Source organism: Geotrypetes seraphini, chromosome 15 (assembly GCF_902459505.1).
Source record: "Geotrypetes seraphini chromosome 15, aGeoSer1.1, whole genome shotgun sequence".
NCBI classification, from domain to species: domain Eukaryota; kingdom Metazoa; phylum Chordata; class Amphibia; order Gymnophiona; family Dermophiidae; genus Geotrypetes; species Geotrypetes seraphini.
In genome coordinates, this window is record NC_047098.1 from 66,241,251 (window position 1) to 66,263,458 (window position 22,208).

Below are 22,208 nucleotides of genomic sequence, written 5' to 3' on the forward strand. Positions count from 1 at the left end.
GCCGTTTGCTAACCTAACTGCCCTGTATCACGTATACACCAGGTGAGTGCAGTGTCCATACTTCTTTCCTGTCTGAATGCACACACTTACAGAGCGAGGTGCAGCGGCAGGGGTCATGCTTGTCCAAGTAGTGCTCCAGGGTGTCCCAGCCACCTCCCACTCTCACCATCACATGATTCCTCAGGATCTGTAATGGGAGAACCAGAGACATATCATCCTGTGTCTGCCGCACACTCAAACTCATTGGCTCAAACTAGTTCTTTAGCAGTCAGTTTTAATATTGCTCATGTTAACAACCCCCCCCCCCCCCTTCTAAGCTGAGCAGGAGTCCTCCATTTGCCTTTCTGACACTAAGGGATACTGATTCAATCTCGCATTTCCAATAGTGAGTTGTGCAGGACTCCAGGAAACTCGCCTGTCTCTAGTGACTGAAAACACATCGTTCCACACTGGCAGCAACGTAATGGGAGGACGCCCTCTCTGCTTAGAGCAGGGGTAGGGAACTCCGGTCCTTGAGAGCCGTATTCCAGTCGGGTTTTCAGGATTTCCCCAATGAATATGCATTGAAAGCAGTGCATGCAAATAGATCTCATGCATATTCATTGGGGAAATCCTGAAAACCTGACCGGAATACGGCTCTTGAGGACCGGAGTTCCCTACTCCTGGTTTAGAGGGAACAGTGCTTGTGGCTACTTTTACTAGAGACTCTTGTGCCTATTTTCAGAATGGACGCCAACATGTATGTTGACTTTCAAAATTACTTCAGAAAAAATTACCCACAGAGATCTCTCCTCTTGCTATTTCTACCTCTTTTTTACCTTTTTTAATTGATTTTATCTCAATGTACTTCACTTACCCTTACCCATAGGCCCCTTTGTTACCATTTGTCTTTGTCGGATCCATCCTTGATATTTTAACTTTGAATGTCCCCCTTCTCTTTTTTTTATTTTTAAATTTAGTATTGTAAACCGTCTAGGTGACCTTTGATAGAAGATATATCAAGTATGTAATAAGCTTGGAACTTTTTCAGCTGTTTTTTAAAAGGCACTCTGAGTTGCACATCAGTTAGAGCAGTGGTTCCCAACCCTATCCTGGAGGACCACCAGGCCAGTCGGGTTTTCAGGCTAGCCCTAATGAATATGCATGAGAGAGATTGCATATAATGGAAGTGATAGGCATGCAAATCTGCTCTTCATTAGGGCTAGCCTGAAAACCCGATTGGCCTGGTGGTCCTCCAGGACAGGGTTGGAAACCACTGAGTTAGAGAACTGTTTCCACATTAAAGTAAGTCAAGTTCCTGCTGAACCAGAACGTACACAGGTAGGGCGAGTCTCAGTTAGGGCGCTGGTCTTTGACCAGAGGGCCGCTGGGCACGATGGACCATTGGTCTGACCCAGCAGCAGCAATTCTTATGTTATGTTGGAGAATATATAAATTGGAGGAAGAGACGTAAGAAGAGGAGCAAATGAGTTGGAGAGAGGTGGGCTGGGGGAGAGACTATGTTTCACATGCCACTCAGGGGGCTCCTAAGCTGTCCCTCTCTTGTCAAGTTTCAAGTTTCAAGTTTATTGGTTTTTTATACCCTGATCATAAAACGAATATCTGACCGGTTAACAATAAAATTTAAATAGGAAAGAAAGAAATATTTAAATGTGTTTAGAGAGATTAGTGAGAAAAATAGAAACATATAAAACGTATGGACAGACCTGACAGTGAGGGTAAGTGGGAAGGTTGGGAAAAAGTTACATAATCTTAGGAGAAATGAGATAGAGGGAAGGGATATAACACAGGGGGCGGGGGTGCCTGGTATGAGTGATATGCTCTGAGGATGATAATTAGATTGAAAAAGAAATCAACAAGTGGACGAGGAAAAGATTAAGATTTGGCATAGGCATCTTTAAATAGTTAAGTTTTAAGAATAGTCTTAAATTTTGGTAATTGGATTTCGTCCCGAAGAAATTGGGGGAGAGAGTTCCATAATGTGGGTGCAGTTATGGCGAAGTTAGTATTCCTGGTGTAAAAGGATTCTTTTAGAGAAGGAATGAAAAGGAGTTTTTGATCAGATGATCTTAAGGCCCAGGTCATTATACTATTTTTAGAAAACTTTTAAAGACGTTACACCTCTTTTCTTACATTATCATTGGTTACCGGTCATTTTCAGAATCTAATTTAAAATTTTAGTTTTAACTCATAAAGAATTCCATACTTCGGAGCCCAGCTACTTACAATCGTTGACTATTCCATATATATTACTCCTAACTGGACGTTAAGATCTTTTCAGGACAATAAGTTGGTCCTTCCATCAGTAGGAAAAATAAGATGGGAAATAACTTGAAATATGGCATTCTTTTTTTGTCACCCTGTTTCTGGAATCAACTTCCAAAGATCATTCATACCGAGGCTAATCATAAAGCATTTAAAAAGCTATTAAAAACACATTTTTTTCAAGAAGCTTTCAGAATTGATTCCTCTCCGAATGATCATATCCATTAATTTGAAAGGCTTACAGACAATCAAACTACAAAGATACTGTTTTGATGATTGGATGGAGTTGAATGTATCTTGGATAGGTAAGTTTAAAATAGGTGTTTTCTTTATATTATGGAGTTGTTTTCTGTAATTTTTTTGTAATCCGCTGAGAACTTTTGCTAGATTTGGCGAAATATCAAATTTTCATAAACAAAAACATTTTTTTGTTTAAAAAAATGTTTATGTTGAAATTTATCACCTTCTATTTTTTTTTTGTAAATAAATTTTTATTTTTTAAATTCTTACATCAAGTGAAATACATGTATTACATTCAATTATAATAGACACTTGAAATTATTAATAAATGTTCTTACATTGTAAATTAAAATATCTCTTTATCAGAATTATATGACAGAATAATATTTCAAAAGTTTTCCCTCCCTACCCCCCCTATATGCTCTATACATGTGTTATGATATCTGATCCGTAGAAAAATTAGTCAATGGTCCCCATATTTTATTGAATTTTTGAATATATCCTTGTTGTAATGCCAATACTTTTTCCATTTTATATATATTACAAATTGAATTCCACCAGAAAGTGTAATTTAATTTAGTGTAATCTTTCCAGTTCTGAGTAATTTGCTGAATGGCGACTCCTGTTAATATTAATAAAAGTTTATTATTGTTAGCTGATATCGGACTCTGTTTTCTCATTGCTGTTCCAAATAATGTTGTATCATATGAGAGTCCAACATGATTTTCTAATAAATTATTAATTTGGGGCCAAATTAATTTCCAAAAGGAATTAATACAGGGACAAAAGAAAAGTAAATGATCCAATGTCCCCACTTCTATCTTACAATGCCAGCATCTATTAGATTTACTACTATCTGTTTTTTGTAATCTCGTAGGGGTCCATAAAACTCTATGTAATAAAAACAACCATGTTTGACTCATAGATGCTGATCTTGTAGTATGTATTCTCCAGGACCAAAATTTTTGCCATTGAGATGGAGAAATTATCTGTCCTATCTCAATACTCCAAATGTCCCTAAGTCCTGTTCTCTTTTTTTTGTTTAAAAAGCCATATATAATTTTATACCATTTAGCGGCTTGGTGTCCTTGAAAATCCGTTTGAAAACATAGGATTTGCAAACTATACTGAGTGTTAAGATTCTTCCATTCAGGGAACCCTTCCTGAATAGCCTGCTTCAATTGCATCCATTTAAAATATTGTGTCTTGTCTAATCCAAATTTTTGTTGCAATTGTGAAAAACTAAGCAGTGATCCATTTACTATTACATCTTTTAAAGATCGTATACCTGCTATTATCCATTGTTTCCATATTATTTTAAATCCACCAATTTTGATCCTGGAGTTTACCCAAATAGATTGATTTAAAGATTTAGCCAATGGATCTGTTGATAAATTACTTATAAATCTTAGTGTTTTCCATGTATCTATTAGAATTCTGTTGTCTTTATATCTCCTAGGCATTGTTATACTAATTAAATGTTCTGGATGTAAAGGGAACATGAGCCGCCATTCTAAATATAACCAGTAAGGTACTTTTTCCATGAGATCTGGGAGGATCCAATACATACCCTGTCTTAAAATATAGGATTGATGGTACCTATAGAAATTTGGAAAATTTACCCCTCCCTCTTTAATTGTTTTTTGTAATGATATTAAAGCGATTCTGGGTCTTTTCCCAAACCAAACAAATTTTAAGTATACTGTTTAACTTTTTGTAAAATGACCTCTGAAAAAATATTGGGATCATACTCATTTGATAACAAATCACAGGTAAAATCATCATTTTAATTGTTTGGACTCTTCCCCACCAAGAAAGATGTAAAGGATTCCATTGCTCACACATTTCTGTTATTTTTTTTAATAAAATTTTTTCATTTATCACCTTCTACTGTTAATGTTCTATTTGAATATTTGTCATTGCATTATGTTTAACTGGATTTGTTTCCAGTAAGAGAAATATATTGTTATCTGCTATGAACTCATAAGGGCTTTGGCGGAATATAAGTCAGAATGGAATATTATGTCATGTACCAGCTACTTTATCCAGCAATATCCTTTCTTACTGAAATTTTTTGCCAAAGTGGTTCCCCTGTAAATATAGTGAAGATGACAGTTTTTGAGTGCTGGAATCACTGTAGAAAAGATCCAGGGTTCGGTATTCAAAGGGATTTAACCAGGCAGAAAAGGCTCCTACCTGGTTAAATTGCTTAAGTGGGGGCTACCAGCTGATGGCGGCACTTAACAGCTAAAACCATAGCCAGTGGTTTGGTGGACGGTCTGGGGGATGGCGTCGGCACTGATGCAGTTAAGTGCCGATATTTAGCACTTAACTACCTGGGTTAACCGGACCAATTGGACCACATAAAACACAGTCCTATCTTTAGCCAGTTGTACTTAGGCAGTGAAGTGCTGAAAAGTGATTGTCAGGCTCATGTCTTCAATGCCGATGCTCAGGCATGGCCCAGCATTGAATATCTGTGGATGACACTATCAGTGGCCAAATAAAATGCTGACTTATACTGGCTGAATATTTCAATGGAAGTAAAACCCAGATGTCTCAATCCATCCTCCTTTTTCTGGAGATATCCCTAGGAATATATATTTCAAAATCTTTACAGATTTCTAAGCAGGGGGTCTGCATTGGGTTGGATGATCAAAATGGGGCTGGGGTCTGCTGTGGGACTAGGTCTTGTAGTGGGGCTGGCATTTGCTTTGGGAATGGGGTCTCCATAGGCTGGTATCTGCTGTGGGGTTGGATCCAGGGCTGTGGAGCTAGAGTCAGAGTCGGAAGCAATTTTGGGTGAGGTCTGAGTTGGCAAAAAATGTACTGACTGACTCCAGCTTTAAAAGAAAACTTACAACATTATAATATATAAAAATATAAAATGATGAATTTAACATAGTGTTTTTGTCCTAGAACAAAAAATGTAAAATCTATAGAAGTCGGAGTTGGAAGTTTGATGTACCAACTCCACAGCCCTGGTTGGATCACGCACAGTGTAAAGAGTTTAGTAGGAACAACTCTGCCTGCAAGGCAGTTGCCTTGTAACCCTTAAAGTCCCAGGTTCAAGGCAGAGAAAAACCGCTGAAACGTAAAAAAAACATGGTTTGATGACAAGACATTTATGAATAAGTAATAGGTGGGTTAAGAAATTAGACGAGGTTTGCAGTTATACTCGTATGTAAAAATTATTTTTTTAATTGTAGCTCGCCTCTCGCTTAAACGGTAAGGCAGAATATCAAACATTGTCCAGTAAAAGTAAAGGTTCTCTGCTTTGGGCAGTTTTTTCTTACCCTGACAAATATTAATGTGCTGGAATCTCCTACGCGGTACTTTCCCTCCGACACCTTGACCATGGAGAACTGCACAGGACAAGTGCAGCAGCTGACCAGGTACTGCACCTGTGGAGAGAAAGGGCGGAACTTACTGGGCTCAATGCCACCTGTGGTACCGTTTGTGGGTGGGGGTGTAAGCACTCAGGCTTGTTGTAACCCCAGTCACTTTGACAAGCCACAAAGGATGAAAAGTGACTGTGGCCATTTTTTTTGCCTTTTTGACAATTAGAAAGAAATGTTGGAAAGAATTCCTTAAACTATGTTCCATATTCTTTCCTTACTTACCCCTCAGCCCCCTTTTAGAAACCCAAACTAGTAGCTGCTGTGCGGCAAAAGCCCAATAGGAACCAATCTCTCTGGGCTTTGGGGCAATTGCCACAGTGATAACTGCCAGCGTAGCTTTGTAAAAGAGGGAGTGGGGGGTTATTTACTTAAATATTATTGCATTGTGTGTAACAATGGCAACAAAGTAACTTCCATTTTATATCAACATAACAATAGGTAAACTAAATTCTGTGCCTGAATTCCTTATCAGAAGACAAACAGAAACCAGAGCCTGGGTCCAACATGATTTGAATAATGACCAGACAACAAAAGGTAGGAAAAATAGTGTTGTTTTCTATTTTGTGATTACAATATGTCAGATTTGCAATGTGCATCCTGCCAGAGCTGGTGTTAGACAGCGAGTGTGAGCTGGGACCTAACAGAGAGAGGAATTTTGTTGGCACCACAGCGTGGGCATGGGACCCTATGTAATGTTATAGTGAAACCCTGGGAACTGTTCTGAGCTTGCTGGGTAGGACGGGATATAAACCGAAATAAATAAAATGACTAAAAATCTATTTTTATATTGGGGGGGTCATATAGTCTAAGTACACCACAGTGTACCACCTGCCTATTTTGGACCAGATTAAATTTGTATACCAGAAGAGTTGCAAATAGTTTCTGCATTGACTCTACAATCAAGTTGCAGTTATCAATTGCACCCTGGTCTCAGCTTGATTCCTTGGCAAGTAATTAACGGGTCCTTTTATTAAGGCATGCTAGCCGATTTAGCACATGCTAAATGCTAACGCGTTAGTGTTTAGCACGCCTTGGTAAGTGAAGAACTTAGTGAGTGTAATTGAACCCCAGGATCCTGATCCTTCAGCCTACCTCTGTAAGTCTGGCCCCAGCCTATGCCCAGCTCAGTGAACTTAAGGAACTGTGCCACACTAAAGAAATTCTCTTTTTCTGAGCCCCGGTTGCGGATGACTGACCTGGTGAGCCGGCTGGAGCCTGCAGACTAGCCGCAAGGCGGGACTAGGGTTACACTAGGGCAGGGATCTCAAAGTCCCTCCTTGAGAGCTGCAATCCAGTTGGGTTTTCAGGATTTCCCCAATGAATAAGCATTGAAAGCAGTGCATGCACATAGATCTCATGCATATTCATTGGGGGAAATCCTGAAAACACGACTGGATTGCAGCCCTCGAGGAGGGACTTTGAGACCCCTGCACTAGGGTGGTTGATAGCCTAGTTCAGGGGTAGGCAATTCCAGTCCTCAAGAGCCATAGGATGTCCACAATAAATATGCATGAGATAGATTTGCATCTCAATGAGGCAGTGCAAGCAAATCCATCTCATATATAGTCATTGTGGATATCCTGAAAACCTGACCTGCCTGTGGTTCTCAAGGACCAGAATTGCCTACCCCTGGCCTACTTCCAGGCTATAGGTTAAGGCCTACATTATGCTCCTCTCACTCATTTATGCTTCTCACTCCTCTCTCTTCTGTGGTTCTGTAATCATCAATGCTCCTTTTATCATAGATCAAGCAGGTCAGGCAACTCCTAAGGCTTGGAGGACCTTCCCTCCGTCAGGATCTCAGCATTAGCAGCTCCACGGCTCCCCAGAACCATCAAGGACTGTAGGTTACTCTGTCCGTCTCTCTTCAGAGACTCAGGATCAGGCTCTGCATGGTGTATCCTCTTTAAAGAACAGCATTTAGTGTCGATCTTTTCTGGCACCCATTTCTGTGTGCAGTTTAACAAATTTCCCCCCATTGTATTGACATGTAAAACAGAGTAAGGGAATACAAATCAGAAATACGTATGCAGCCAAAAACTGAATTGGAAATCTTAACAGTGACCAATGTAACCATTAAAAAAAAAAAAAAAAATTCTAGAGGTGATGAGGGAAATCGATGAAGACCACTGCACTACAAGTCAAACCTACATTACTGCTATACCTGCAACATCCAGTGTACCTTCTCAGAACATATTACATGGATAAGCTGTATATACAGGACCTACAAGCTGTGGAAGACACTGTTGCCTTTGGCAGTGGATGGGTAGTGCTGCAGGACTCTGGGCTAAAGGCCATCTTTTCAACACAGCCAGTGAGGAGTATTCTCTGTGTATTTCCCTGATGATACATCCAGCGAAACAGGGTACTCCTGTCGGGAATTGATTTTTGTACTACAGGGATTGGAAGCACTATTGGACACAGTTTGGGACCAGCCAGCACAAGGTAAGTGGCCTTTAACTTTTTGATGCTGCATTGGAGGGGGGGGGGTTGTGACTGTGTTCCATTTATCTCTTTGAACTGAGACTTAGTCTCTACAATTCCCGCTATTTAATAAATTGAGTTTTTTTAGACCTATGACTATTATAGGATCACTACGTTTGTCTGTAAGCTTGTTAGTACCTGCGCTAGCAGTAAGGTCTTAACCTATATTGGCTTTAATGAGGTCTTTTTCTCCACTTAATTTATGAATTAGCTTTTGTTCCTGAATTACCCCTCTGAATATCAGAAGAGAGTAGATTTTTGGTATTATGTTATATAGCTTTCTGCTCTTCCATTTTTAATATATTTTTCTAAAGAAAGACTCACCATCTGGTCCAGATTTTTGAAATCACAGAACTTCCGATCAGGTTTGCAAGGTTTGGGGATCGGAATCTCTGGAGGTGGCAGGTCCATCTCTTCCCTGATCTCCTCCTCGATCTCCTCTTCCATCTGGATAAGGATGGGTGCACTCATCCCAAAGCGGGAGGCACGGCGGGCCAGCTCCAGCAAGCACAAGATGAAATTCTTCTCATTCTTCCTGAGCACCAGGTCCTCTGTCTCAAACATCAACACATCTGAGGGACAGACAGAAGGGGAAAAAAAGAAAGAGAAGGAATGCGGGGTGAGAGATTCATTCAAGTTTATTTATTTGATAACCCGCCATTTTACTATAGAAAGAAATATAAGCGATGTATAATATATAAAAAAACAAAGAAGAAAAAAATCATGCAAACAATTGATAGTAGAGACCACCCCAAAAGCCCAGCCAAAAGAAACCCAAAATAGATAAAAACAGCTGGAGCTGCTCCCATATGAAAGATTTCTTCCTGTCTCACCCCTCTCTACCTTTTTGCCACATCTCTCCCTTACTCCCATCCACCCCTTGTCTAACAGTTCTCCCTTTCTTGCCTCTCTGTCCCTTGTGCATCATCTCTCCTTCCCCCACACCATCTCACTCCACCAATTATCCTCCTTCCTTCGATGGGGCAGTGGCAGTGATTCTCACATGTTCTGCAGCATCCCACCCAGACAGAAACAGGAAATTGCTACAGAGGAGGTGGGACGCAGCAGAGGGGAAGCTTCCAGATTAGTGGCAGGCAGTATGTGGGAATCACTGCCGCTGCTGGTGACCCATTGAAGTGAGAGTGAAACTTTTTAAGGGAGATGGAAGACCCCAGCTTGTTCTCCCCATGCTGTCACTGTCAAAGGTTTCAGCGCTGCTGGGTGGGCCTGTGCCCAAACTGGGTGGGCCAAAGCCCTCCTGTGGCTATGCCCCTGAAGCAGGATGCTTCTCTATTCAACCTCAAAAGACACACAGAAAAAGCAGTAAAAGTCGATAGGTTCTCTGAGTGGGACAGCCTGATATTTCAGCACTTGAGGAAAAGACCACGTAATAATGTTTATATGTTAAATCATAAAAATTATTATTGTGAAGCTGAGTGTCCTCAAAGTGAAGGGTAAGCGAAGGGAGAGAATTCTCCAGCGCTTTACACAGTAAGGCACAGGTTAACCACCCTCTGCCTGCACACCATCCTAGGACATCTCACATGTGCTCAAATTAATCGGTGTAATAACTTAAACAGTGATATACAATTAGTCAATCACATGAGTGCAAGACAAAACAGGAAGTCCCGCTCTGAGAGCCCCCCAGCCAGCTCCTAGATATAATCTCAGACTTATCTTGAAATTATGTCTATTGGTCCGTAATCAAAAAAGGAAGGCAGGAATCACTTCGCTGACACTACTGGCACTGCTGCAGGTAAGTACTGAGAGCTGCTGGGAGGGAAGGAGAGGAAGCCACTGTTGAAGGCTGGGAAGCTGCTGGACTAAGGAAAATAAAGCAAGAGCTGGTACTGGACCTGGAGGGAGGGAGAGAGAAGGAGAGATGTTGCTGGGAGGGGAGGAGGGACAGGGAAGGGAAGAGAAGAGAGTTACTGTTGGATAGGGGGAGGAGGGAAGGGGGTACTGCTGAACAGAGGAGGAAGAAAAAAGGAAGGAAACAGCTGGCAGGGAGATTAGAGGAGGGGAATGGGTCAGTGTGGAATGGAGAGATCAGATGCGGGAAAGGGAAGATACAGAGGAATGAGAAAGTAGAGAGAGATTGATGCTGGGAAGGGAGTCAGCAGAGAATAAGGAGAGGGACAAAGATGCTAGATCTGGTGTACGAGAAATAAAAATGAAGAGAGCAGTGAAGCTGGAATGAATCATGTAAAAAGGACAGAGAGGGTGCAGGCTGGATGGAAAGGGGAGAGGGGCATAGAAAGAAGGCAGATACCATATGGAAGGGGCAGATGCTGGATTGAAGTGATAGGGCAGAAGCTGGAAGGAAAAGAGTGAAAAGAAGTTGAAAGCAGAAATCAGAGACAGTCTGTCCTTGGAGGGGGGGTGTCTTTCTTTCTTTCTTTATGCCTTAGCTCTTTCTCTTACCATCATTGTTCTGCAGCAGCCATGAAATGCTCTTGCAGAAATGCAGGGCGCATAAGAACTCACACCCCCTCCAGTCACCCAGCCCTTCTGGCAAATTTAAGAACCCATTGTGGCCCACGAATCAAAATGTTTGCCCACCTCTGCCCTAAATAAACCTGTTATCATAACTTTCTGCCTCTCTTTGCTTACACTGGGAATTAGCACAACAATCCCTTCCTATATCTGAAACAAGCAGCAAATATCTTGCAAAGGACAGAAAATGTCAGGAAAAAAATGAATCCCCTAATAATGGTTGCTTATAATGTTTCACTGACTTAGGTGGTTCAGAATCAACAGGATGGCAAGAATTTGGGGGGGAGGGAGTTAGTGCAGCACTTCATGTGATCTGATGATTAATTCTCAGTCACAGATTGTACTATTATACTGACATCTGCAGGCCATCACAGGCTATGCAACCCAGTGTCCAGAGAGAGATTTGCAAAGCCATCAGAACTGTCACATCCAGGTTAGGATGTGTATAGTATTTTAGAAAAGATTCTACCACTTGTGACAAACCAAACCTCCATGTTGGTTTTGTACCTGTGCAGAAGAGCTGACCAGATCAGCTCCAGTGAGCAACTTGTGTCTGACCTCCCTTGTACATGCTATAATAACAATGGTAATCTGGATCAGGTTGGTTATGAAACACAGCATTTGCACCCTATTAGTTCATCAGAAAGGGCAGCTAAAGCCAAGGTGGCTATGCCTGTAAGATTAAGGCAAAGCAGACAGGGGAAGCTTGAACTGAGGCAGCCTGCAGTGAAACCAAAGCCCATCCCCCTCTACAGGCTGAAGGGGAGTGGCTTTGGGCTAGTTAAAGGCAGGCTGAGTGAAGCAGGAAGGGGAGGGGAGAGTGATGTGGCAGAAACACTCCAGCAGGATGAAGCAAGGCAGGAGTATTGGAGGGAGAAGGCAGACTCTGAGGTATTAGATTGGCCTATGCAGGAAGTAGAGGACAGTTGCTCTACTTCCAGCTTTCATGTTCCAGAGGATTTGATGGAAGTGGAAATCCAAGGAGCCTTCCTACCTCAGAGGTCCAAGCAGAGCTCATGGAAATTAACTGAGGCAGGTGGTGTTTTTTTTTTTTTAATTTCAATGTATGCTTTGTGTTTTGGTGGACAGTATTCCTGGCTAAGCAGTAATTACTTACCTAGTTTCTTTTGCAAGCTGCTAACTGTACGCTTAGTTTGTACCAAAAGGCATTAAGATAGAGTGAATGTTTTTTGTATGCTGAAAACTCACTGTGTTTGCCATGATGGAGAAGCAAGCACAGAATCCCATTCAGTTGTGCTGCCTACCAATATGGGCTACAGTGATTAGAGAGTCTGAGGCAGAGCTTTCCTACTGTTTGGTGCCTCAGAGAAAATGTACAATACTGTCTGCTACTGGGAAAAATAACCCTGTTATGTGCACTGTCCTGTGAATGCCTTGTTCCTGCCTATAAATGGACTGTCAACTGAAAAATAGTTATGGGTTTTCTGGTAAGCAAGGGTAATTGGAAGGCTGAGCCAGAGTAGAGGGTCTTAGGCCAGACAAGGGTATGTGGTTTTTCCTCTTCCTTTTCAAAAATACGTTTGGTTGTAATTCCCTGCAATCAGGACTGAGGTCCATGCTTTCATGCAAGGAGTTGAATGCTAATGAATCACCATTGTAGTGCTGGACTAGAGCTGGATTTGAAATTCATTATACTCTCTGTATTGTTTGCCAGAGTTATATGTTTTTCTTTTGACTTGATTTTTGGAAACTGTTTGTTTTTTTTTTTGTTGTGAAAAACTGAATGTGATTTACTTCATGCTATTCCCTTTTGACCACTGAGGTCAGAATAAAGACCATTCTTGACTCTGAGAAACTCTGCCTGAGCTTGGTATTTGAATGATTGAAGCCAGTAATTACCTTTGCTCCCAGGCCTAGGCAGCTACCTAGGGCCAAGTAGAAGACCTGGCTGGAGATACCCCTGGTTCTAGGGGACACGCCAGAACATAGATTTTTGTCACTTTTCAACTTCACTCTGAGGAGTGTGTGTGACAGACACACTGTAGAGCCTTTTCTAACTACCTGCAGGAGTGAATGTGTGTTTGAATATGCAATGCGAGCAGTCGTTTCACAAAGATAAACACAGCAACTTACATCTGCATGCCTGCTAATTGCCAACAGAGACTGCAAACCTTATTTATTTTCTATTTGTGGGTGGGGGGTGACAGAAGCAACAGTGGATTAAAGGGATGCCGTCTCTGAATCCTTCCCATTACAGACTGGCCCAAACGAACAGAGGAGACTGCGAGGGGATATGATAGAGACTTTTAAAATACTAAAAGGATTTGACAAAATAGAGCAAGAAACATCGTTATTCACATTGTCAAATGAGACACGAACAAGAGGTCATGGACTGAAACTAAGGGGCGGCAGGTCCAGGACAAATGTCAGGAAGTTCTGTTTCGCACAGCGAGTGGTGGACACTTGGAATGCTCTCCCGGAGGAGGTTGTGACGGAGGCTACCATTTTGGGATTCAAGCGCAAGTTGGATGCACACCTTCTTGCAAATCACATTGAGGGATACAGGTAATCAAGGTCTCCATCAGGGAGCACCTAGCTTGGCCTCCGTGTGTGCGGGTCGCCGGACTAGATGGACCTAAGGTCTGATCCGGTGAAGGCGTTTCTTATGTTCTTATGTTTATGTTCCTCCACAAAGAAGTGTACAGACCAGCTTTCCTTCATCTGGTTTTATACATGTATGCAATCTATGTAGAAATGCCAATATTTACACAGGTAAATAGTGACCAGGACATTGACAATATAGATGTTAGAAACTTAGGGCTCCTTTTTACAAAGCTGTGGTCGAGGTTTCCACTTCAGAGCGGTGAGGTAAATACTCAGACGCTCATAGGAATTCTATATACAGTATTTAATAGGAATCCTATTTATTTAAAAGATTTCTTAACTGCCTATTCCTAGGTGGCTTTACAAATAGCAACATACACAAAATAGAAACATATAGAAAAATCAAAATTTATATAAACAGACATTTCAAATCATTCAATAACAATTAATTCATAGCACTCAATTATACAGTATGTCAATCCAACAACCGGAATAAGCAGAGTCATCATTCATTGGAATGCTTCTACAAAAAGTGTATGTTGTCTGAAGCATTTTCTTTAACTTCTGAATGTCAGGAAGAGTTCTTTGTGGTCCCAATTAATTTGATCCACAGAGTTACTCCTATGATGGAAAAACCAGAAGATCTCGTGTTCTCTTAGCGCACTTTTGAAAAGTCCATCAAAGACAATCATATCGCGCCCTCAGACTGCAGAGTTCTGAGCGGCCGATAGATTGCCATAGTCTGCGATAAATACCAGGGAATCCCTTGGTAAATGACTTTGAACACCGGTTCTAATGTCTTGAAAATAATACGTGAGCGCACAGGTAGCCAATGGAGTTTCCTCAAACAAGGTGTTGTGTTCAAACTTTCTTACACCACACATTAACCTTGCAGCAGCTTTGTAAAAGCCAGCAATAGACACATGCTTGTCAGTATTCAAAATGACTTAACCAGCCACAAACAGCCGCTGACTGCATAAATTTGGAGCTATCTGCTAATTTTCAGTACCTCTTGACTGCTTATCTAATCTAATCTTCTACTTGTGTGTGGTGCATATCGATGCAGGCTCAAGGCGATTTACAGCGAGAAGAAGGGGGAAGGGCAGACCATATACTTGGAGAAGAGAAAGGGAGGAAAGAAAAATAGAGAAGATAGACAGCTGGAGGGGGCTAAGAGCAAAGAAGGTTCATGCATTGAAGAGAAGGGTTTTCAGTTTTTTTGGAATGCGGAACTCTCGAGACCGCAGAGTAATAGACTTGAGTCAACATTGGGAGTGTCACTTAACTCTCTTGATCGTACCCCTCCTCTCCCTCCAGAGGTTGCTAGTGGTCTAGGATCGGAAGGCAGTCTTGTAGTGGCTTCTTTGGAAGCTTCTGATCCTCAGCCTACCTCATAGATTACCTATATGAAAATGCCACAATTATTTTCTAACTTTTTAGATAAGGCTGAGGTTTTGGAAGATATACCACAGGAAGTTACTTTAAAAGATTTGTGGCATTTAAATGTAAGGATGCAGACAATGCAGAAGTCTGTAACTAACCAGGTTCAGGTTTTTTCTAAAGAAATGGTTGATAAACTAGGACTCTAATATTCAAAATTTTGGTTGAAAAGCAGGCCTTAAACCTGCAATCTTTTTCTGTATTATTGACTAAAGATTCATATACAGTAATATTCACCTTAAATTGGAAATGATGGATAATCATGCAAGGGCTAGGAACCTGTTTGATTAATTTTCCCTTAGCTCACTGAATAACCCCAGAGGTTTCTCTTTCTCAAGGAGATATTAGGATTATCTAATGTAGACACTATGATGTCTTCAAATAATTACTATATTCCCCAAAAGGGAAAATCGACCGTGGAACAGGGAGTGGACCAGCTTGTTTCTGTTGACCTTAATCTTGCTGATTTTCTGGCAGAATTCACAGGATTTGATTCAAACTCGGTCCACTCTACTGGTAACTTGCCTAAGTGAATCAGACAAAGTTCTGATTATGAAACTTTACTTTAAAAGTAAGGATGTAAAATTCTGTGGTAAGATTTTGATTTTTCCTGATATGGCTCAGGAGGAAAGCCTTTTTGGCATTGATAAAAGAAAAGAAATATTGTTTTAAATCTACTACTAAGTAGCTTTATCACATGGCCCCTAGTCCTAGTATTTTTGGAAAGAGTAAACAAGCAATTCACACCTACCCTTTCCACTCCACTCCGTATTTTATAGATCTCTATCATATCTCCCCTGAGCCATCTCTTCTTCAAGCTGAAGTGCCTTAGTCACATCAGCCTTTCCTCTATTTTATCATTTTTGTCTCCCTTCTCTTTACCTTTTCTAATTCACTATATCTTTTTTTGCAATACGGTGACAAGAATTGCACACAGTAATATGCCAGTGACGGTCAGCAAAACATCACTGACTAGTTACCCCAAAATTATTTATTAATTTTTTTTTAAATTATTACCTGCTCTATTTAGAGCATACAATTTAATTGACTCAGAGACAGTGCCCTAGGGTTGCATCTGTCACTTCATGCTGGATACACCTCTTTATGCTTTTCTTGAGGATTGTCTAATCCTAGGGCCAGCCCAAGGGTACCTGATGCCCTAGGACACGGGTAGGCAACCTCTGTCCTCAACCCAGTCAGGTTTTCAAGATTTCTCCAATCAATATACATGAGATCTATTTACATACAATGGAGGCAGTGCATACGTTCAAATACATCTCATGCGTATTCATTGGAGAAATCCTAAAAACTCAGCTGGGCTGTGGCCCTTGAGGACTGAGGTTGTCCACCCCTACCCTAGGCAAACCTTCACCCATGCGCCACCTCCCCTGCAGTAGCTCAAGACCCTTCTCCCTATTCCAGTAACTCCTCGTCTCTTCCCTAATCCCTCCTCCCCATCATCTCACATTTCCCCTTTCCTTTCTTAATCTCCCCATAATGTAGCATCTCTCCTACCCTTGCCCACCCTCCTTGGGTGGCACCATACACATTTTCCCTCCTTACCCCCCCTCCCATTCAGCATCCACCTCCCCATCTTCTCTCCCCTTTATCCTACTGCTGCTGTCCTACCTCCCTGGTCCAAGCAGCAAATAAACACAATGTCAGGATGGGGCCTTTAAACACAAGTCTGTGCTCAAGTGCTGAACCATCCTGCTTTGTTAGAGAAAGACAGCGGCACATGGCAATGAATGAGTGAGGGTCTGTGTTTAAAGGTCCTGAAATTCTACATCGTGGTGGCAGAATTGGGGGAAAGGAAGAATGCTGACACATCTCTGTGGAACGCCCTTCCAACGGACCTCCGACTAGAAAACTCTTTAGAAAAATTTAAAACTAAACTTATGACTTTTCTATTTAAAGACGCCTATACTCTTTAATCTTAGTTCTCTTTGAAAAATCACTTTCTCTCTCAGAAGTACTTTGGAAAATTAAAACACTTCTTTTGAAGCGAGTCCTACCCTAGTGTATTTCCCTTCTCCACTTAGAAACATAGAAACATATGGCAGATAAAGGCCAAATGGCCCATCTAGTCTGCCCATCCACAGTAACCATTATCGCTTTCTCTCTCCGAGAGATCCCACGTGCTTATCCCAGGTCCTCTTGAATTCAGACACAATCTCTGTTTCCACCATCTCTGCCAGGAGACAGTTCCACGCATCTACCACCCTTTCTGTAAAAACGTATTTCCTCAGATTACTCCAGAGCCTATCGCCTCTTAACTTCATCCTATGCCCTCTCATTGCAGTTTCCTTTTAAATGAAAGAGACTTAACTCATGCGCATTTATATTATGTAGGTATTTAAACTTCTCTATCATACTCCCCTCTCCTGCCTTTCCTCCAAAGTATACAGATTGAGATCTTTAAGTCTGTCCCCCATACACCTTATCACGAAGACCACAAACCATTTTAGTGTCCTCTGGACTGACTCCATCCTTTTTATATCTTTTTGAAGTTGCAGCCTCCAGAATTGTACACAATATTCTAAATGAGATCTCACCAAAGTCTTATACAGGGGCATCAATACCTCCTTTTTCCTACTGGCCATACCTCTCCATATGCAACCTAGTATCCTTCTAGCTTTCGCCGTCACCTTTTCAACCTGTTTGGTCACCTTAAGATCATCACATACAATCGCACCCAAGTCCCGCTCTTCCGTCGTGCACATAAGTTCTTCACCCCCTAAACTGTACCCTTCCCTCAGGGTTTTGCAGCCCAAATGCATGACCTTACCTCCCTTTATTTTTATTTTTCTATCTCGATGTATTTACAAACCTCCTCCTATTTCCCCCTCGTTTCATGTGTCAGTGTGTAAATGCTCCCATGCTTTTAGCTTTAGATATAATATATCTTTTTCTTTTTTTATTGTTAACCATTTAGATACCTGTATGATAAACGGCATATCAAAAATAAAGAAACAGGAAAAGAAATGCTGCTTGCCTGTCATCCCCTTCCCCCATAGTAGATTCTTAATCCGACTAGTGCAGGGCCAACCCTGTCCTGATCATTTACCCTTTTCCCCCTTCTCCAATGCATGATGGCCTACAAATCCCACAAAATATATTTGAAGGCAAAACAAAAAACCTGCAGCTCCTCAAAGTTTCCACCACAAAGGTGGATTCTCTAGCAACTTGGGTGTCTTACAGGATACCTTAAGGAGGGGAGGTAGGGGTCCAGGACTAGAGCTCCATCTGCTGATGCTGAATTAGTTTGGCATCAGTATACAGGGAGAAGAATTATGAGAATGCCACTGTATCTTTCCTAGCACAAGCTGTCCTCAGTTCTAGCTGTGTCCTCTTGCATGTATGACAGTGTTAGAAGGAATCCCTTAGGAAAAAACACAAACACACCATAATGCTTTCATTGGGAAAACCAAAAAAACTGCTTGTCTAATTCTAGACAGGAAGGAGTTATCAGTGAGAGAGTAAGACAAGGCAGCTGAGAATGAACGCTCGTAACTAGTTACCCAGTTGCTGGGACTTAGCCATGGTGGGCCTGGGAGGGCCATGGCTCTTTACTTGAGTCAGGCCCACCCAGTCAACATCAATGGTATGGGAGAATTGGAGGCGGTGTTAGCTTCTGCATTACCCAAACCCCCCATGTTAGCCTTAGGCCCCATCATAAAGTCAATCCTGATTATTTTGATGGAATTACAGTTCATAAATGTGAAATAATTACTACCTCAGTATTCAGCCCTTCTCTGATCTGTGGGGGCCAAAGCATGATTTGACCAGGCTGAAGGTCTGGACAGTGCTCACCTTTGACATCCATCTCTCTCCTGCACCAGTAGATGAAGTTAGAGACATTATCTCTGGCCTGGAAGGTCCCGGGTTGAGCCGAGCCATTGACGGTTACCCTAGATTTTGGCAGTTGGAGTTTCTCAGCCAGCGTTGGGTACTCACTTGAAAATTCCTCAGCCACCAGAGTCACATTGTTGGCATGTTGGCACAGTATGGTACCAGTCTCTAGCACCTCCAAAAACGAGTCCACGGTGATCTGCAGGTCATACAAGTCATTGAGCCACTCGGCCAGGTCCTCTTTCATAGCGAACAGGTACTCTTCACTGGACTTGAAGGGGCGAATGCTCTTCACGGTGGCTTCCTGGATCCCAGACATTTCCCCACAAATTCTTAGCTTATAAAACAATTAGCAACAACAACAACAAAATCTGAGATTTTAAGAATAAAAAAGTAATATTTTCCAAACTTCAATTTTATCCACTTTTATTTTAAGTAACATTATAAGAAAACCAGAGCTTTCTCGCCAGGAAAACCCAACAACTTCTAAACTGGTTTTGTGGTCATCCTCTGCTAAAAGTCCCGTCTCAAAGCATCTGCAACTTATGCTGAAGGTTATCCTTTTCCAGGGAAAAATCAGCCACACATTGTTTCAGACTTTTCTTGTAGTGAACCTCTGACTGCTGTTCCCAGTAGTGTCCTTATGGCCCTGGATGACAGCAATGTCTGATCTCAGCTCATCTCCGAGGAGGGGGGTACCTGATGTAACAGTCCCCACCCCCAGTTGCAGCAAGTACTCTGGAGTAACATTTCTTCAGGCCAGACCTGGGCTCTTTCTCCTCATTTTAACCAGAACTTTCTCATTCTCTTAAGGTGTTCTCGTGAGGGACAGAGAGTATTCTCTCCTCTCACGCTCCAGAAGCAAGGTGAGTGTGCCTGGATCACACACAGGGCACTGTTTGGTTTCTGACCTGCTACTTAGCCTTCTCCTTGGTGACAAAGTCTTGCTACAAACACTCCCCGTTAACCATTCTGATGGCTGCTGCTTTCACAAGACTTCTGCATTCCCGGAGTTTTATTCACCTGCAGGAAAGCTGCTATTAACTCTGACTAGATACAAGCCATAACTATTTAGGGGGGGTGTGTGTAGCCCAAATAATTTCACATTGTGTTGTTTAAAGGATATTTTTTTATTTTCTTCGGGATTTTACACTTTGTTTTTGTTTTGGAAGCAAAATAGTTTCAAGTCAAGTTTTATTTAAAATGTAATATTCCACTTATCTAACTTCTAAGCGGTATACAATAAAAAGTATAAAAACAGGGTTACATAGATTAAGACATACGGACTTACTGATGCAGGGGGAGAACTGGGGAGAACTACATGTCAAAATAGGACAGAGCCATTTAGGGGTAGTACAAGGGGGGGCATAGAGAGAGTAGAGAGGGACAGATTCTTCAAACACTCAAAACATAAAAGAACAAGAGGGCATTCAGAAAAGTTGAAAGGGGACAGATTCAAAACGAATGCTGGGAAGTTCTTCTTTACCCAACGTGTGGTGGATACCTGGAATGCGCTTCCAGAGGACGTAATAGGGCAGAGTACGGTATTGGGGTTTAAGAAAGGATTGAACAATTTCCTGCTGGAAAAGGGGCTAGAGGGGTATAGATAGAGGATTACTGCACAGGTCCTGGACCTGTTGGGCCGCTGCGTGAGCGGGCTGCTGGGCACGATGGACCTCAGGTCTGACCCAGTGGAGGCATTACTTATGTTCTTATGTTCTAAAAGTTTAAATTACAGGTTAAAGGCATCTTTGAATAGAAATATTTTTTATTTTATTTTAAAGCGCTCTAGTATTGCTTCTTTTCACAGTTCTGTGGGCATAGAATTCCAGAGCGTAGGGACGGTGGCTGAGAAGATGGTTGAAAGTGTTGTAAATAAGATGAATCAATGGGATGGATAGGAGATGTTGGGTATTTGATCTTAGTGTTCTGGAAGGGGCTTATGGAATTAATAGTCGTCTAGAAATTCTGAATAATTTGTGATGCCTGTTTTAAAAGTTGAGAGCAGAATTTTGTACGTGATTCTATGGGATATTGGGTGCCCTCTGTTAATAAGAGCACTTTCTGTTCCCAAATCATGTGCAACTGGGGGTGGGGGCTGTTACAGCAGGTACCCCCTCCTCGGTGATGAGCTGAGATCAGACATTGCTGTCATCCAGGGCCAACAGGAGAAAACTGGGGGCATCAGCCAGAGAGGACAGCAGTCGGAAAAGTCTGAAACAATGTGTGGCTGATTTTTCCCTGGAAAAGGATAACCTTCAGCATAAGTTGCAGATGCTTTGAGACAGGACTTTTAGCACAGAGGATGACCACAAAACCAGTTTAGAAGTTGTTGGGTTTTCCTGGTGAGAAAGCTCTGGTTTTCATATAATGTTACTAAGAGGATGTCATAGATACAGTTAAGGGAATGGTTAATTAGCAGTCATTCATACTTATCAAGTTTATTAGGTTTTTATATACCGCCTATCAAGATTATCTAAGCGGTTTTACAATCAGGTACTCGAGTATTTTTCCCTACCTGTCCCAGTGGGCTCACAACCTATCTAACGTACCTGAGGCTATGGAGGACTGAGTGACTTGTCCAGGGTCACAAGGAGCAGTGTGGGATTTGAGCCCACAACCCCAGGGTGCCGAGGCTGTGCATTTCTGTCCTACATCCCTAATCTATAACTCACATGCAACTCCGAAGGGAGCCTGGGCATGGCAGGCGGCGGGGGGGGGGGAGGGGGATGTCCCAGAATTTAGGCATGCAGTTGGAGAGTTAGGAGTAACGCCAGGAAATATTTTTCACAGAGAAGGTAGTGGAAACCTGAAACGCCATTCCAGGAAAGGAGGTAGAGTCAAAAACGGTGAGTGAATTCAAAAATGCATGGGATAGACATAAGGGATGCCTACATCGAAAGAGGATGGAAATGCAACATGGCTGTTGAGGTATTACTTTGGGCAACAGTAGTGGGCATTGTTAGCACCAAAATGTAAACACGGAATAAGACAAAGCAGTAATGCACAATACTTCACACAGTAACATAGCAACACTTGCTGGCAAAGAAAGACCAGTATGTTTATCACTAATGTAAGTGTACAAATCTGGTTTTATCCACATAATAAGTCCAAGTCAAACGAAAATATCTAGAAAAGTTAAGAGAGGCTGGTCTTGTAGTCAGGAAAGCAAAGATGCAAATGGAAGAATTACCTAGTACGTTCTGTAGTCAGCCATGTAGTTTATAGAAAGTTTGTTCTAAATGTTACATTTTTTGCTGTAATGTTATTTTATATTCTGTACAACGCTTTGAAGAAACGAAAAAGCGTTTAATCAAAAATTAAATAAACTATAAACTATAAGAAAAAAATAGCTGACATGGTAAAATGGGGAGATGAGACATTTTTTAGATATATTAGTGATAGGAAGAAATGCAAAAATGGCATTGTGAGACTCAAAGGTGAAGGGGAGGAATATGTAGAAGC

The 22,208-nt window shown here is 41.7% G+C and overlaps 1 protein-coding gene across 4 annotated transcripts in view; it reads right to left on the minus strand.

The window, feature by feature from the left end:
• The window catches only part of LOC117348777 (GAS2-like protein 2A), a 67,215-nt gene that overhangs the window by 8,404 nt on the left and 36,603 nt on the right, over window positions 1–22,208 (minus strand). For 2 of the 4 annotated variants that reach the window (XM_033921241.1, XM_033921243.1), the window contains 3 exons: window positions 8,715–8,962; window positions 5,802–5,909; window positions 91–187 (listed from right to left, as the gene is read on the minus strand). In XM_033921241.1, the coding sequence (XP_033777132.1) occupies window positions 91–187; window positions 5,802–5,909; window positions 8,715–8,962 (453 nt within the window). Of the gene's footprint in view, window positions 1–90; window positions 188–5,801; window positions 5,910–8,714; window positions 8,963–18,704; window positions 19,617–22,208 lie in introns of those variants that run through there. The other 2 variants (XM_033921240.1, XM_033921239.1) reach the window with 2 other exon arrangements.